General features: G+C 38.0%; 1 protein-coding gene across 1 annotated transcript in view; it reads right to left on the bottom strand.

Annotated features, from left to right (window-relative positions):
* Positions 1-13300: 13300 nt before the first annotated feature.
* Positions 13301-15530, bottom strand: part of LOC122792221 (general transcription factor II-I repeat domain-containing protein 2B-like) — a 30899-nt gene continuing 28669 nt past the window's right edge. The window contains exon 2 of the mRNA XM_044059963.1: positions 13301-15495. Coding sequence (XP_043915898.1) covers positions 14408-15148 — 741 coding nt within the window. The 5' untranslated portion in view covers positions 15149-15495 and the 3' untranslated portion in view covers positions 13301-14407. The remainder of the gene's footprint in view (positions 15496-15530) is intronic.

The raw sequence follows: 15530 nt of genomic DNA, 5'->3' as shown, positions 1-15530 counted from the left end.
GACCAAGGAATGTGTAAAGCCAATCTATAACCAGATGTTTTGAGCACACACAGGTATGTTGGTTAGCCTTAAAATGGTTCTCAATGGCAACTAGCCTAGTACTTTGTTATGAAGTTATATAAATATATGTATTTATGGGTATGTGCAGAAATGTGTGGTGTATAGGACTACCCTGATTTTTAGTATGCTGTAACAGCTGCTGTGCTGTCATACTTCAGAAAGCTGTATATCACTGTAATATTGCTTTTCAGAATTTAACTACTGTTATGCTCAACTTGCATATAATGGAGGTGATGAATGGTGTTTTTGCAAGTCATATTGTCATGCGTTATTCTTAAACAAGCTTGAATGTTGTGAGGTAAGGTCTTCTGGTTGCCATATACACATCCCACTGATCATAAGAAGTGGTTAGAGCAGTTCTGAGAGTTGAATAAGGAAGGTGTACTACTGTATACCTATGACAGCAGTTTTAGATGGAGGAGCAGATGTACTAGTATTGCATGAGGTAATGTTCCAGTAATGTTTTTTATTGTGGCACGAGCACTTTTGTGCACGTTAACTTTGCAGATGGTACTGTGTACTTAATGATGCTGGTATGGTTTAACAAATATCATAAACTTGTGAGGATAATGTATAGTAGAAATAACTTTTTATAGAGAAGTCAGAACATTAACATTGTAGGAGATGGATTTTAATGGCAGCAGCTTTCTTGTGCTTGGCGCATCTAGAGTCCATATGATACTGTGACATCTGTGCACTTGCTCAGCAATCAAGGAGCCTCAATCCTCACCACTAACATCAGTTAGGGGTGTCCACATAGGGAAGGATAACAAATACACACACACAATAAATTACAATTTTCCTTAAGAGCACATAGAGACCACCGTCAGTCTGGAGCTGCTTTCTCCTGATCCCCAATAAGACTCTACACTAGCACAGCTACAGGGTCCAGATCTCAGCCTAGTGGGCAAGCTAAAAGCTCCAGCACCCTCTGTCCAACCAGTGCTTCGTCTCCCTGCCCAAGTAGCTGACACACACACACACTGAGATGAGTTCTTTACAACCACACAGACACTCCTGGGGGAAGACTGGCACAGGTTCTCCAGCTGTGCCCCTTCTACCCAGACTATATGGTAGAAATCACTGCAACCACCCACCAATACTTGTCAGCAGCTAAAAAGCCCCTTAACAAAGGGTGTCCAATTACTACTGTGCAATATTATTATCTAAATTGCAAGTGCAACTGAACAGTCAAGACTTATTTGGAGTGTTTTGTACAGTATCACTATATACATGCATTGTACTCTAGCTTAAATTATCTCTACACAAAACAGCCACAGTTGAAAGGTGTAATAAGATTTAATGATAAAAAGCACAAAACAATACTTCTTACTACATAGTGCTAGTCAAGGGTTCAGACACAGGAAAATGCATAAAATACAGTAGAATAGTTCTTGCATCAATACAGAAAACAATTAGTCGTCTTCTTTCGGCTTTTCCTGGTTGGGGGTTGCCACAGCAGATCACCTGTTTCTATTTCTTCCTGTGCTCTGCATCTTGCTCTGTCACAACAACCACCTGCATGTCCTCTAACATCCATAAACCGTATCTTCGGCCTTCCTCTTTTCCTCTTACCTGGCAACTTCATCCTTAGCATCCTATTCCCCATATACCCAGCATCCCTCCTCAGTACATGTCCAAACCAACGCATTCTCGCCTCTCTGGCGAGGTCTTCAAGCTGTCCAACCTGGGCTGACCCTCTAATATACTTATTCCTAATCCTGTCTACCCTCGTCACACCCAGTGCAAATCTTAACATTTTTGACTTTGCCACATCCAGCTCAGATTCCTGCCTTTTTGTCAATGCCACGGTCTCCAACCCATATAACATAGCTGGTCTCTACCCTTTTGTAGACCTTCCCTTTCCCTCTCACTCTTACTGGTACTTGTCTGTCACAAATCACTCCTGACACTCTTCTCCACCCTGCCTGTACTCTCTTCTTCACCCGTCTTCCACACTCGCCATTACTCTGTACTGTTGATCCCAAGTATTTAAACTCATCCACCTTTGCCAACTCTACTCCCTGCATCCTCACCATTCCCCTATCCTCTCTTATTCACACACATATTTCATCTTAGTCCAGCTTACTTTCATTCCTCTCTTCTCTAGAGCATATATCCACCTCTCCAGGGTCTCTTCAACTGGTTCCCTACTCTCACTACACATCACAATGTCATCTGAAAACATCATAGTCCACGGGGACTCCTGTCTGATCTAGTCTGTCAATCTGTCCATCACCAGTGCAAATAAGAAAGGGCTCAGAGCTGATCCTTGATGTAATCCCACTTCCACCTTAAATGCATCTGTCATTCCCACGGCAGATCTCACTGCTGTCACAGTACCCTTGTACATATCCCGTACCACTCTTAAATACTTCTCTGCCACTCCCGACTTTCTCATACAAACCACAACTCCTCTCTAGGCACCCTGTGATATGCTATGCTTTCTCCAAGTCCACAAAGACACAATGCAACTCCTCCTTACCTTCTCTGTACTTCTCCAGAAACACTCTCAGAGCAAACATCACATCTGCAGTGCCCTTTCCTGGCATGAAACCATACTGCTGATCACTAATCATCACCTCCCTTCTTAACCTAGCCTCCACTACTCTTTCCCATAATTTCATGCTGTGACTGATCAGTTTTATCCCTCTGTAGTTACTACAGCTCTGCACATCACCCTTATTCTTAAAAATCTGTAACAAAACACTTTTTCTCCATTCCTCAGGCATCCTCTCACTTTCCAAGATTTCATTAAACAATCTGGTTAACAATTACATTGCCATTTCTCCTAAACACCTCCAAGCTTCCACAGATATGTCATCTGGACCAACAGCCTTTCCATTCTTCATCCTCTTCATAGCTATCCTTACATCTGCCTTGCTAATTTGCATTTCCGGATTCACTATCCCCACATCATCCAGCCTTCCCTCTCTCTCATTCTCTTCATTCATCAGCCCCTCAAAGTACTCCTTCCATCTGTTAAACACATTCTTCTCACTAGTGAGCATGTTTTCGTCATTTTCCTTTATCACCCTTATCTGCTGCACATCTTTCCTAGCTCGGTCCCTCCGTCTAGCCAATCTGTACAGGTCCTTTTCTCCTTCCTTAGTGTCCAGCCTTTCATACAACTCTATATGCCTTATCCTTAGCCACCTCTCTTTACCATGCACCTCATTTCCTTACACTCCTGTCTACTTTCATCTCTGACAATCCCACTTCTTTGCCAACCTCTTTCTCCGTATACTATGCTGTACTTCCTCATTCCATCATCAGGTCTCCTTGTCCTCCTTCCTCTGTCCAGATGTCTCTGTTTCCCAGCTATTTCTAAAAGAAAACACAGTTCTAAAATTAACTTTTATGTAGAGCATAGGCAGTGCTGGTGAGTTGGATGTTCTCAAGTCAAATGCCAAATGCTCTCTCATTCTTTCTCCTTAAATTGAAAACACAGTGCTGCTTCACATTACACCATTCTTAATTTTCTGGTTTTCCCAGTCTAACAAACTTAGAAGTTAGTAGCCCTTTTGATCTTGCAGCTGGTCAGGAAGCCAGAGCAATAAAATAAATTATAAATGTAAATTCTAGCCATTAACTCTGGCCTCAAAACAATAGGAAGAATTCCTTCTTTTAGACACCTCTGCTCCGAGTTTTGAAAACAATTACACAATGCTTGACTTATCAGCTTTCCTTCAGCAGAGTGCACAGTTACTTTTTCGTAGTTCAACATTTACCATCATTTTCTTTTATATTTAAGAAAACAAGCATGTGACTTGCATTAGTATTTACAAATGACAGAATTATTTACAAAATTCTGTCTGGCTAGGCTGGCAACCTTCACATATACCATGTGCTTGTGTAGGTGTTTTGAGAGGGAAATGAACTTGAAGGGAGTGTGCTGTCAGAAACATCTTTGCAAGTGGAAAAATGCAGTTGCACACAAAGCAATACTATCCAGCTCATGTAGTGACTTCTGGAAAAGTGGCAGTGGGCTCTGTTGCAAAAATGAATGCATTTTTGTAGAAATAATTTTGAGGGAAGGTACAGTTGAGTGAGATATAGCTATGTACAATTCTTGCATCTGCTAGAAGGGGAGGTAGGGGACTGATTTGTCAATACAGCTGGAGAAATATCTGAGGCAGGTATGCTTGCATTGTCGATAATTAGAGAACGTACCTGCGCTTCTAGTGTAGTACTGCAGTAGAAATTGACTCTGTAGGGAGCAGTGACATGGTTGTATTGTCTGCATATATACTCTAGTCACATACACAATTTCATCTAGGGAGTGGTACTGAGGATTACGATTGAATTGGTGATCTTAACCAAGTTTGTATTTTGAGGCAGGGATGTACGTAAATTAAACGAGCGGAGTAAAGTAAAGCTTGAAAGGCTTTACTTTTGAGAGGTGAATCTTGACATCCTGTGTTTTTAACACCTTCTTTGAATTATCACTTGTGACATGCACAAATTTACATTTTTACATGAAAAACTGCAATAAGAAGTTTACATTTACAAACATTACACTTCACATATATTATCATATAACTTAGCAACATTACATAAATTATTAAATTCCTGTCTTTTAAAAAACATCTTTATTAAACCATCACTTATGACACAGGCAATCATTTTATATAAATGAAAACTATCCTCTTCAACACAATCCTAGTTGTAAGCATATTACATCACAATCCCAGATGTAAACATTATACATATCCACCCAATCATTTTCAGTCAGACATTGCATAGCTCATTTAAGACCTGCCTTCTTTTTAAACCGCATTCTTCTCCTGTATGTATTGTTCCCACAATTACCATCATTTCCTTTGTAGTTTGCTGCCACACTTTCTCAAGATCTCAATTCCAGTTGTTTTGTCTCTGTTCCTATATTTGCTACTTCTAGTACATTTGGTTTAGATTTTCATTACCATTTTCTAGTCATTTCTTTTCTGGCAGCCACCATAATTAGACACAGCAAGGCCTTACCATGACTAGGCAATTCTGATTCTGTATCATAGCTCAGAAAAAATCATCTCCTTTCACACCAATCTGCCTACCCAGCATCTCAGGCGGTGCATCCTGCAGGGAATCCTTATATTGCCAACTTGCTGGACTCCCGGAAAATATGTTCCCAATTTACCTGTTCTTTCTCGTCTCACCTAACATTTGCTGTCTGAGGAAAAATTTTCTGGAGTCTACTTTGGGTATCCTTGATACGAAGGTGATCTTGAACATGCAGTCCAAATAAATTCTTAGTGTCTTCTCATTCTGTTATCCCTCTCTAGTTACTTGCTCCCAATACCTTGATTCCTTTGCCAGTTCTCTAAATTCCAGCTCACTGTTGCCTATATCCCTAATTGCAGTCATCCCTATCGGCAGAATCTCCTGTCTCCATTCTCATGTTGGCTTAGTTCTTAGCATATTTTCTGCTACATCATAATATTCTGAATGATTACTGTTCTTAAAAGCCTGCATCCAAAATCCCAATATCTCCTAGTTTCTTGAACTTCTCCCCGTTTTATCATCTCTTTCCACTTTAGTTTTCTGCTTGCGCTATGTATAGGAGTCTTGACTATGTAGCTCTGAAGTACCCCTTCAAATCGGATAATTCGAATCTGCCATGTTCTTCTGGAAGAAACAGTTTATCCTGCTTGACTCTGTTGTCTTCGCCTCCCAGATGAAGTCCTTCAGGTCTTTAATTGCTATTGTCAACTTCTCCTCTGGTTGATAAAAATATGCCCGACTTGTGAAAAACACTTTTCTGCGGTTTCTGTTAGGGGTCACCACAGTGGATCATCTATTTCCATTTCTTCCTGTCCTCTGCATCATGCTCTCACACCAGCCGCCTGCGTGTCCTCTCTCACCACATTCATAAACCGTATCTTAGGCCTACCTCTCTTCCTCTTACCTGGCAGCTCCATCCTTAGCATCCTTTAACCAATATACCCAGCATCCCTCCTCGGCACATGTCCAAACCAATGCAATCTCGCCTCTCTTGCTTAGTCTCCAAACTGTCCACCCTGAGCTGACCCTCTAATATACAGATTCCTAATCCGGTCAATCGGAGTCACACCCAGTGCAAATCTTAACATACTTAACTCTGCCACATCCAGCTCTGACTCCTACCTTTTTGTCAATGCCAGTCTCCAATCCGTATAACATAGCTGGACTCCCTACCCTCTCATAGACCTTCCCTTTCACTCTTACTGGTACCCGTCTAATGGGACTTAAACATTTTAAACTGCTTGTGTCTTACCATCCATATAACCAATCTTCCATTTTCTCAGTTTTTGTATTACCTTTTATTTAGTCTCTTCCCACATATCTTTAGTTGCTCTACTAGAATCATTTTTTTAATTCATACTTTTAAATACTTCATTTTATCATGTCCCCATAAATACAGATATTGCTGAACCAGTTCATATGTGGGTACATAAGCAAAAACAAAGGCAATACTGTAAATTCATTAATTTTGCATCCTGAAAAGCTTTGAACCCGCCTCAAAATGTTCCACAACACTAATATCTTTCTGGTTTTGTCAGGTATAAAATACAGTCTGCATACAGAGCCAACTTTTCTTGACTACCATAACAATTATATCCTTTCTTTTCTGAGTCCCTTATTTCCTTGGGCAGTGGTTTTAAATACAATGCATATAATGGGAAAGAGGACATCTCTACCTGGTTCCGCTGCTCAAGCAGAAATAATCAGAGGACCCCACCCACTTTAATTTTCTCATCTGATCCCTTGTATATCTTCCTAATCAACCTTATTTTTTTTCAGTAAATGCAAATAATTCCATTGCTGTGCTCAAAGTCCTTGCTTACTCTGTCAAATGCTTCTTTGCATCAAGACCAACCAACAACAATGGTATTTTCTTATATTTGGATCAGTGTTCTGTTAATGTTGTGAAATGTTTGTCTCCCCTTCACGAAACCACATTGTTCCATATCTATCAATTTTGGCATTATTTTTGCCATTCTTTTAGCCATTATAGACCCGAATTGCTTTGTAATCATGGTTTTAGTATTGAAATAGGCCTGTATGAAGTTGGATCTGATGAATCTTTACCTTCTTTAGATTTACAGCTACCACTGCTTTCTTCCACGATATTAGTACTTCTCCTCCTAAAAGATTGTTAAAACCTTCCAGATAATCATTTTTTTCTCCTCCTAGCTTCCAAACTACCACAGGAATACGATCTATTCCTGGGGACTTTCCTGAAGAGTGGTTATACATCACCATTTTTATCTCCTCTATCCTAACCATTAGTAATTGAGCCTTCTCTACCTCTGACCTTGGCATACTTAATTCTTCCATAAACGTTTCCATTTGTATCTTTTCTTGATATGTTTCCAATACCTCTAAAGGACCTCTTGTTACCTTCCTTGTTACAGGCTGCCTAAGCTTGGGGATGGCCCTTTCTACTTTGTTACCTGAGCCATTGTGCTAAAAGTTTTTGTACTCTAGTGTTATCATAAAAACAGTTGCATAATTGCAGTCTTTCTAAACTTGTGTATATTACTGAGGTAATCCTTTTTTTTTCATCTTTGTATTCTGCAGTTGATCCTCTTGTTCTGTGAGATTCCCCTATTCTGCAATACTTACTAGCCTCTCTATATAGTTCATAGGTACTAGGCTATTGGCCCTGGGGCCTATACAAGTCTAACCAAAAAATCGCCACCCAAGAAAGTTATTTTCCTGCGCCCCTGTCTAGCAGCGCACAGAAGTGATCCCCAGGGTGAATTTCCTATTTCCCATCCAATTGTTGAGATTTTTCTTAGAGGGTTAATGAGGAGCTTAATTTGCATGAATGGGTAGTCTGTTACAGAGCATGGGAAGTCTCTGGGACAGGTTCAGGTAACATTCTTGTTACTTCTTAACCATAGCTCCCTTTCTTTTATTTCCACCCTATCTTTAAAACTCCAACTTAATTTTATCCCACTTTTCGGCTTTTCCTGGTTAGGGGTCCCCACAGCGGATCACCCGTTAGCTCACGATTGGCAGTGGAGTTTTACTGTGTCTGGTTGCTAGCCCAACCTTCCACAGAAGGCGCACACATGCATGCACTCACACCAAGGGACAATTTAGAGTGTCCAATCCACCTACAGCATGTCTTTGGGATGTGGGAGGAAACCAGAGCACCCGGAGGAAACCCACACGACCACAGGGAAGACATGCAGACTCTGCATAGAAGGCACCCTAGCCGAGGATCGAACCGGAGAACCTCTTGCTGGGAGGTGGCAATGCTAACCGCTGCACCACCGTGGCCTCCCCTTAATTTTATCCCACTACCAAGCTATATTTTCAGAAGTAATTTATAGCCTCTTGAATAGCTCCTGAATCACCTCAACTACCCATTTCTTAAATTCCTGCCTTTTCAACAGATGGGTGGGAAAGCACCAGTTTGTCATTTTTATTTCATTACCCTGTATTTTTATTTTAGTTATTATTGGTGCATGATCTAAAGTAGTTACTGGGTGCGTTATCAAGACCTTCAGTTAAATGAGTGTGTTCCTGTGAAATGTAAATCGCCTAGCCCAGTTTTTATATCTTGGGGAATATTATGTAAATGCACTCCAAACTCCTATTACTAAATTCACATCTTACATGCCAAATGTTTTCATAAATTTTATTTAAAAATTTACCCTCCTTTGTTATACTTTCCCTTCTGTGTTCCCCGACACATTTTCACTGTGTTTAATCATTCCAGTCCCCACCTATAAGTAATGTTCCTTTCTGAAAACTGATTATTTCTCCCAGAATTTTCTTAAGCTCCATTATATCAGTTTTAGGTGGAATATAAATATGTGCAAGAGTAATCCTCCTTCCTTGCCAATAGCCCATTAGAGCTACAAATCTGCATTTAGTATCTTTTTATCCTCTATCACTATTGGAGCTATTCTTGCAGTTAATACAAGCACTCTTTTCCTTTTCCAGATATTCTGCTGAATAACCATCAGGAAATCCTCTCTGCCACATTCACATGTTAAGTTCTTTCCAGGTGTGTCTTCTGTAACATAGCTGTTTGCACTTTCTACATTTGTTTAATATGGTTCACTATTCTTTTATTTGTGAGACCATTGACATTTAAAGACATTACAGAAAACATCATTGTATTTAAAATGAATTATTCCCGACTTTTTATGTACAACACCTTTTTTGTTAAATGTCTAGTTCCAGCTTTTGTTACACGCATACATTGTTTGGTGAGTTGAACTTAGTTTGTCATATCTATTTGTGCCAGTGTCACATCTTACAAAACTTTGTTTTATTGAAAGCCCTCAAAAAATACCCCCAAAAACCCATTAATGTAATACCAACACAAAACTGTGTGTAAATATATATATGTGTGTGTAAATATATATATGTGTGTGTAAATATATATATATATATATATATTACACATACATATACACACACACCTCTCTCATATATATATATATATATATATATATATATATATATGAGATATATACAATATATATATATATATATGAGATATATACAATATATATATATATATGAGATATATACACAGATATACACATACAGATATATATATATATATATATATGAGATATACACACATATATATATAAATATATATATATATATATATATATATATATATATATATATATATATATATATATATATATATATATACACACACATATACACATATACACACACACACACACACACACACACACACACACATATAAATACTCTTGAACTATTGAAGTTTGTTCCTCCTGATAGGAGGAAGTGTCAAACTGACAACCACACTCTCAGACCCAAGTTAAACTAAAAGAAAGGTTATCCATCCTAAGATGCATGGTGCAGCCTGTGGTTCTGCCAAGTGCTAACTGGTTTTGTCTTGTCTTTATAGCTGTCCCAGTTGGGAAAACCCCTGAATGCATTCAGAGAACATTATTTCCTATCAATTTGTTTTTTCTTTTTCTTTCCTCAGCCAGTCGCTCCCCACCAGACTGTAACAAATTTCTCTATCAGGTCGTCTCCATGGAGGCATGAGAACCAGGCAGTCAGTTTCTGTTTCAGATGGTTTCCACGGAGATATGAGGGCCAGATGCATAATTGCTTCTACTAACAAAATTGTCTAATAGAGTGAGCACACAAAAGGAGGTTCTCCACAGCTGGAAATATAAAATGTTGAAAAAAAACTCCAGTCTTCACTTCAAGAGTTTATTTACACAAAAAAAAAAAAGAGTACAGGATTCAAAAACAGTGAGCGCTTTCACAACGTTTCATCAGACTTCAATGTTTAACAGTACTCTGTCAGATGTTTTATACCATTGCTCTAATTAAATTAATTAGCATTCAGTGAAGCACCCAATTAAAACATTAATTTAAAATAAAGGTGCACATACACTTTCATGAACATACATTATATAAAACATCTTAAGATTAACTAAAACAATAAATACACTAATATTTTAATACTATATTTCTAAACTATTAATATAATAGAAACCCTTTAATTGTTGACCTATATACAGAACTATATATAGTATAATGACCTAAATCCTTTTATAATGTAGTACAATATTTCATAATAATTTACATATACTGGAATAATTTAATGTTTATATGGTCTTGCTAATAAAAATGGTTTCAGTGATGTTCTATCATTGAGGCCATGGGCTCTATGTGCCTGTAGCCTCCATTATCCATCTACTTACTACTCATCATCTACTCAACAATTAAAGGGTTTCTATTATATTAATAGTTTTTAGAAATATAGTATTAAAGTTAGTGTATTTATTGTTTTAGTTAATCTTAAGATGTTTTATATAATATGTATGTTCACGAAGGTGTTTTATATAATATAATGTATGTTCATGAAGGTGTATGTGTACCTTTATTTTAAATGAATGTTAATTGGGTGCTTCATTGAATGCTAATTAATTTAATCAGAGCAGTGGTATAAAACATCTGAGAGTACTGTGTTAAACATTGAAGTCTGATGAAACGTATTTAAACGTGAAAGCGCTCACGGTTTTTGGATCCTGTACTCATGTTTTTTTTTTGTGTGTAAATAAAAAACTCTTGAAAGTAAAGACTGGAGTTTTTCAACATTTTATATTTCCAGCTGTGGAGAACCTCCTTTTGTGTGCTCACTCTATTGGATTATTTCGTAAGGGGGACTTTACTCGGCACCGTTTGGTTTGTTTTTTGGTTTAACAAAATTGTCTAACGGAGGTTTTCTCCCCGGGCCTCCGCTGAAAAAGGGTTATGCCCAGTCTCCCGGTAAACAAATGTAAAATTAAATACTAAGCATGCTTTGTTTGCTAGGAGAAAATCCTTGTAATAATCAATATTCTTTTTAATTTGCTTTCTCTTAAAACTTGTTACTAAATCTGTGTAAGGTCTTTTAATCTAGTCCTTCCCCCATGGAAGAATGAATAAAAAGCAGATTCATTTTTTTTTTTTGTCATGCTCTTTTAACCAGCCTTGTTTGTTACATTGCAGTGCCTACATTTCTTAAAACTGAAGTAGAAGAAAAAGAGAACAGAGACAGAAATAAAGGAAAAAGCATCAGGACGTATTTATAATCCTCATTACACTTAAAAAAAATATAGCATTCAAAGAAATCCACGGCAGGAAAATAGCAATATTAAGGAAAATAAACAAAAAATGTTTTCACTTAACTCTTCCCCTTCCCAAACGTTGGTGACACGGTGTAGGGCATATACTTTAGAGTCACTCACAGGTCTAAGAAAAGCCTAATATTTCCAGATTTTCTTATTCTGTCATATTTCACAAAATTATTGCATTGTAATGTCACACTGTTACTGGTATTATTACTGTTGAGCTCCAACTCCCAAGTACTTTTGATTCTTCTAGTCAACTGTCATGGTCCCTTTCTTCTCTCAAACATTTTCTGTTGAAACAGTGGAAGAGGTTTCATGGGTACAATCTCTGTGTGGCCTTTTTGTACCAGAAGAAGCAGAATCTCCTGTTTCCACAGCTCACTTTTTGTTGGACAGACTTTTGTATTTCCTCCTTGGCATGTACTTCATCAAAATTGATTTTGTCCCTGCAGGGAAGAATACCTTGAAGACAGCTGGGTACAGCAGTTTTGAATCTCACACCTGCATCGACAGTCCCTGAAGAGTGCAATGAATTTACTCCTCCTTTAGCCTGGTGTACAATGAGTAGCCCTACAAACACTCTGCTGTCTCCCACTTAGTATTTTGTTCTTCTGCCACAGTTTTGTCAGAACCAACTCTTGCTGTTAGGATTGGATCTCTACTATTAAAAGTCTAGGTTGCTTCCTTGTAGCAAGGTTTGGAGCATGCATACACACAATGTGCCCTTTCAACTAACATCATCTGTTCTGGAATACCTGTCTAGTTGCTTATTTCTGCCTTCATAAAATTAATGCTTTCTGTTCCTTCCAGCTGATCTGGCATATCTGAAAATCTCAGATTTCCCTACATGCTGTCCTCCAATTCTATTATTTCTTGAAACATTTTTTGCTGAGCAGTCTCCTATTCAGCCAGCTCTTTATTCATTTCAGCCTCTAATTTCTGCGGCTTTATCATCTCATCTGAGTATCTGTTTAAAGCAGGGGTGTCCAACCTTTTCACTTGCAGGGGCCGCATTGAGTCAACAGAAATGGTCTTGGGGCCACATGTAAAATATATCGTATAGTTAACTGTATCGCTGTTGTGGGCGACCCAAGTCGACCCCCTGGCTGTATTGTAGGTGAATTTGAACAATGAATAAATGCATAATATTTGTCCTAAAATTCAATATCTCATTCTAATTCCTAAAATAACAGTTAACTCTAACATCTTAGTTTCTCTAACATCTTAGTTTCTTTGTAAAAATAAATTAACAGGTACGAACCCTTCAATTTGTGTGAGATCATACCTGTGATTTTGCTGGTTTCTTAAAGATGTCCATGTCTTCCATCATGCCCTTTATGTCCATATGTTGTCCAAACCGCTTATGTATTCTTCTGTTTTTAGCATTGGAATTTGTCCCTGAAATATAGCACTGGCAATATTTCTTGCTTTTGCACTGCTGGCTGGTCTGAAGATGAAAGAAGGTTCTTCAGTGATATTCTCAAACTGAGCACCCCTTTGGAAAGGCACATTTCTAGCTTTGGAATCTGTCCCTGAAATATGGCACTGGCAACATTTCTTGCTTTTGCACTGCTATCTGGTCAGGCTGGTCTGAAGATGAAAGGTTCATCAGTGGTGATGCACAGCTTGCAGGAATGATGAGACTTTTACTTCTTAAAAAATGAAATATTTGTATTTTTTTACATTTGTTTCACTGATTAACAGATGGTAGAACACATTTAACTTTGGTTCACCCACTTACTTTGGAGCCACAAAGAACATGATAATTTGCAACACACTCCAATTTCACAAGGTAATCTCATGCCTGCTTTTTTGCAGTTGCCTCTCCAATATGCATGAGTGCACATTTCAGCTGATTACTTGTACAGATTTACTCAATGAGGCATAGCATCATCAGATGACACCTTTTTGTATTTCTTCCTTGGATAACTTTAAGTCTCCAACTTGAGGAGTTTCCCAGTGTTTGCTGAAAATATGGAAGGGGTCTTCCAGTGTTTGTTACTTTTCTCAAATTTCAAACACATAATTGATTTTATTAGTAGTGGCAATGTTTATTAGTGAAACATGTTCACAAGGGTGCAACCAGGCACAGTCCTTCGCAGAATTCAAACTTATTGGTCCTAGTTCTTGTTAAAGTGTCCATATCAGGAGGTTCAGGCTGTCACGTCAGGATTGTTCTTTTGTGTAGTAAACAAACATTATGAGCATAACCTTTTTAATGTGAACACTGAGCTTGTCTTTTTTGAGAACAGTGCGTCTATCGGTTTTGATAGAGGTGGTGGCGATGCAAAGAGTATTTTCAAGATGCTCATCTGAAAGTTTCGTTCTGATTTTATTTTTTGTATACTTCGTACGAGAAAATTGCTCGCAAATGTATGTACTCCAACAGCGATGTCATGAACAGGGCATGTTCGTGAAGTGACTGATATTTTTCTTTAGGTAGGTACAACTTATAAAAGTCCAATAAAGACACTTGCAGACTTTTTCTTTAAGTTGCATATCTGACTGCAATTCTATGCATTCCAGTTGCAGGTTTGCAGGCAACATGTTGATGTAAACTGAGAATGGAGTAGCAGATATACCGAACTGTTGCTGGTGTTTTCTAAAATCTTGAAATCTACTCTCAAATTCCTGTAATAAACTATTAAGTAATGCTGCATATTTTTCAGTATTTACGTGGCTTTGCTCAGTGTTTCAAAGTGAATGAAGGTATTGTTCTTAATCTGACAGTGCTATAATTTCAGTTTCACTTCAAATGCCATCACTGTTTGAAACATGTAATTTATTAATAGATTTTCACCTTGGAGGCGCAGGTTCAGGTCGTTTAAATGAGCAGTGATGTCTACTAAAAAGGCTAAATCAGCCAGCTTGCATTTTCCAGTTTGGGTACAGGCTTTCCCTTTTGACTTCATAAAGGACTTGATTTCATTTAAATCATAGAAACGTTTCAGCATTTTTCCGCGACTCAAACATCTCATTGCAGTAAAGTACACAATGTCTCCATAGGATGTTTCCAAAGTATTCAGAAACTCCTGAAACTGGCGGTGATTTAATCCTCTGGATCTTATAAAATTTATGGTTTTAAAAACATCCATACCATTTTCTATTTTTAAACTCTGTGCACACAAATTTTCCTGATGTATAATGCAGTGGTACTTCATGAAACGCACATTACTGATCTGTTTTGCATCTTCTTCCATCAGTGTTGTTAGTCCTTCCTTCTTTCCAACCATAGTTGGAGCACCGTCAGTTACTATGCCAGACAGGTTTCCGATGGTAAAGGAAAATCTTGCCAGTGTTTGTTTTACTGCTTTATACAGATCAGACTTCGTTGCATCTTTCAGTGGAAACAGACAGGCCAGTTCTTCAGTAATACTGAAATTGTTGTCAACACCACGAATAAATATGGCAAGTTGTGCCGTATCTGTAACATCAGTGCTGTCATCCAAAGCATTCTTTAATAAATTCACCATCGGCAAATGGCTTGGATTTTTTAGCAATTAAGTTTGATACAACATAAAGAATCCGGCTGAGTAGCTGATTTTCGAAACAGCTGTTATTGGAACGTAAGATTCTTTTAAAAATATTTTCTGTCTACGGCACACTCCTTGCAATTCACTTAATTTGGGGTGCATTTGAGTATAATGCCTTTTCAAATTTAGTCCTTGAAAACTGATACCACTTCTCTGCATATTAAGCAGAGCGCTTTATTGTTAGATACAACAAAGTACTCGTCGTTCCATTTTTCCTGAAAGACTCTCCTTCATCTGCTATTTTTCTTTTCATACCGATTTTGTTCTGGCAGGATGCAGAAGCCATGCTGAAAAGTAAAAAAGGAGTAACTATTAACTACTT

Source organism: Protopterus annectens, chromosome 1.part2 (assembly GCF_019279795.1).
Source record: "Protopterus annectens isolate FY-2018-M chromosome 1.part2, PAN1.0, whole genome shotgun sequence".
In the NCBI taxonomy this organism is placed as follows: Eukaryota; Metazoa; Chordata; order Ceratodontiformes; family Protopteridae; genus Protopterus; species Protopterus annectens.
The sequence above is the reverse complement of the archived record's forward strand: the minus strand, read 5'-3'. Positions and strand labels throughout refer to the sequence as shown.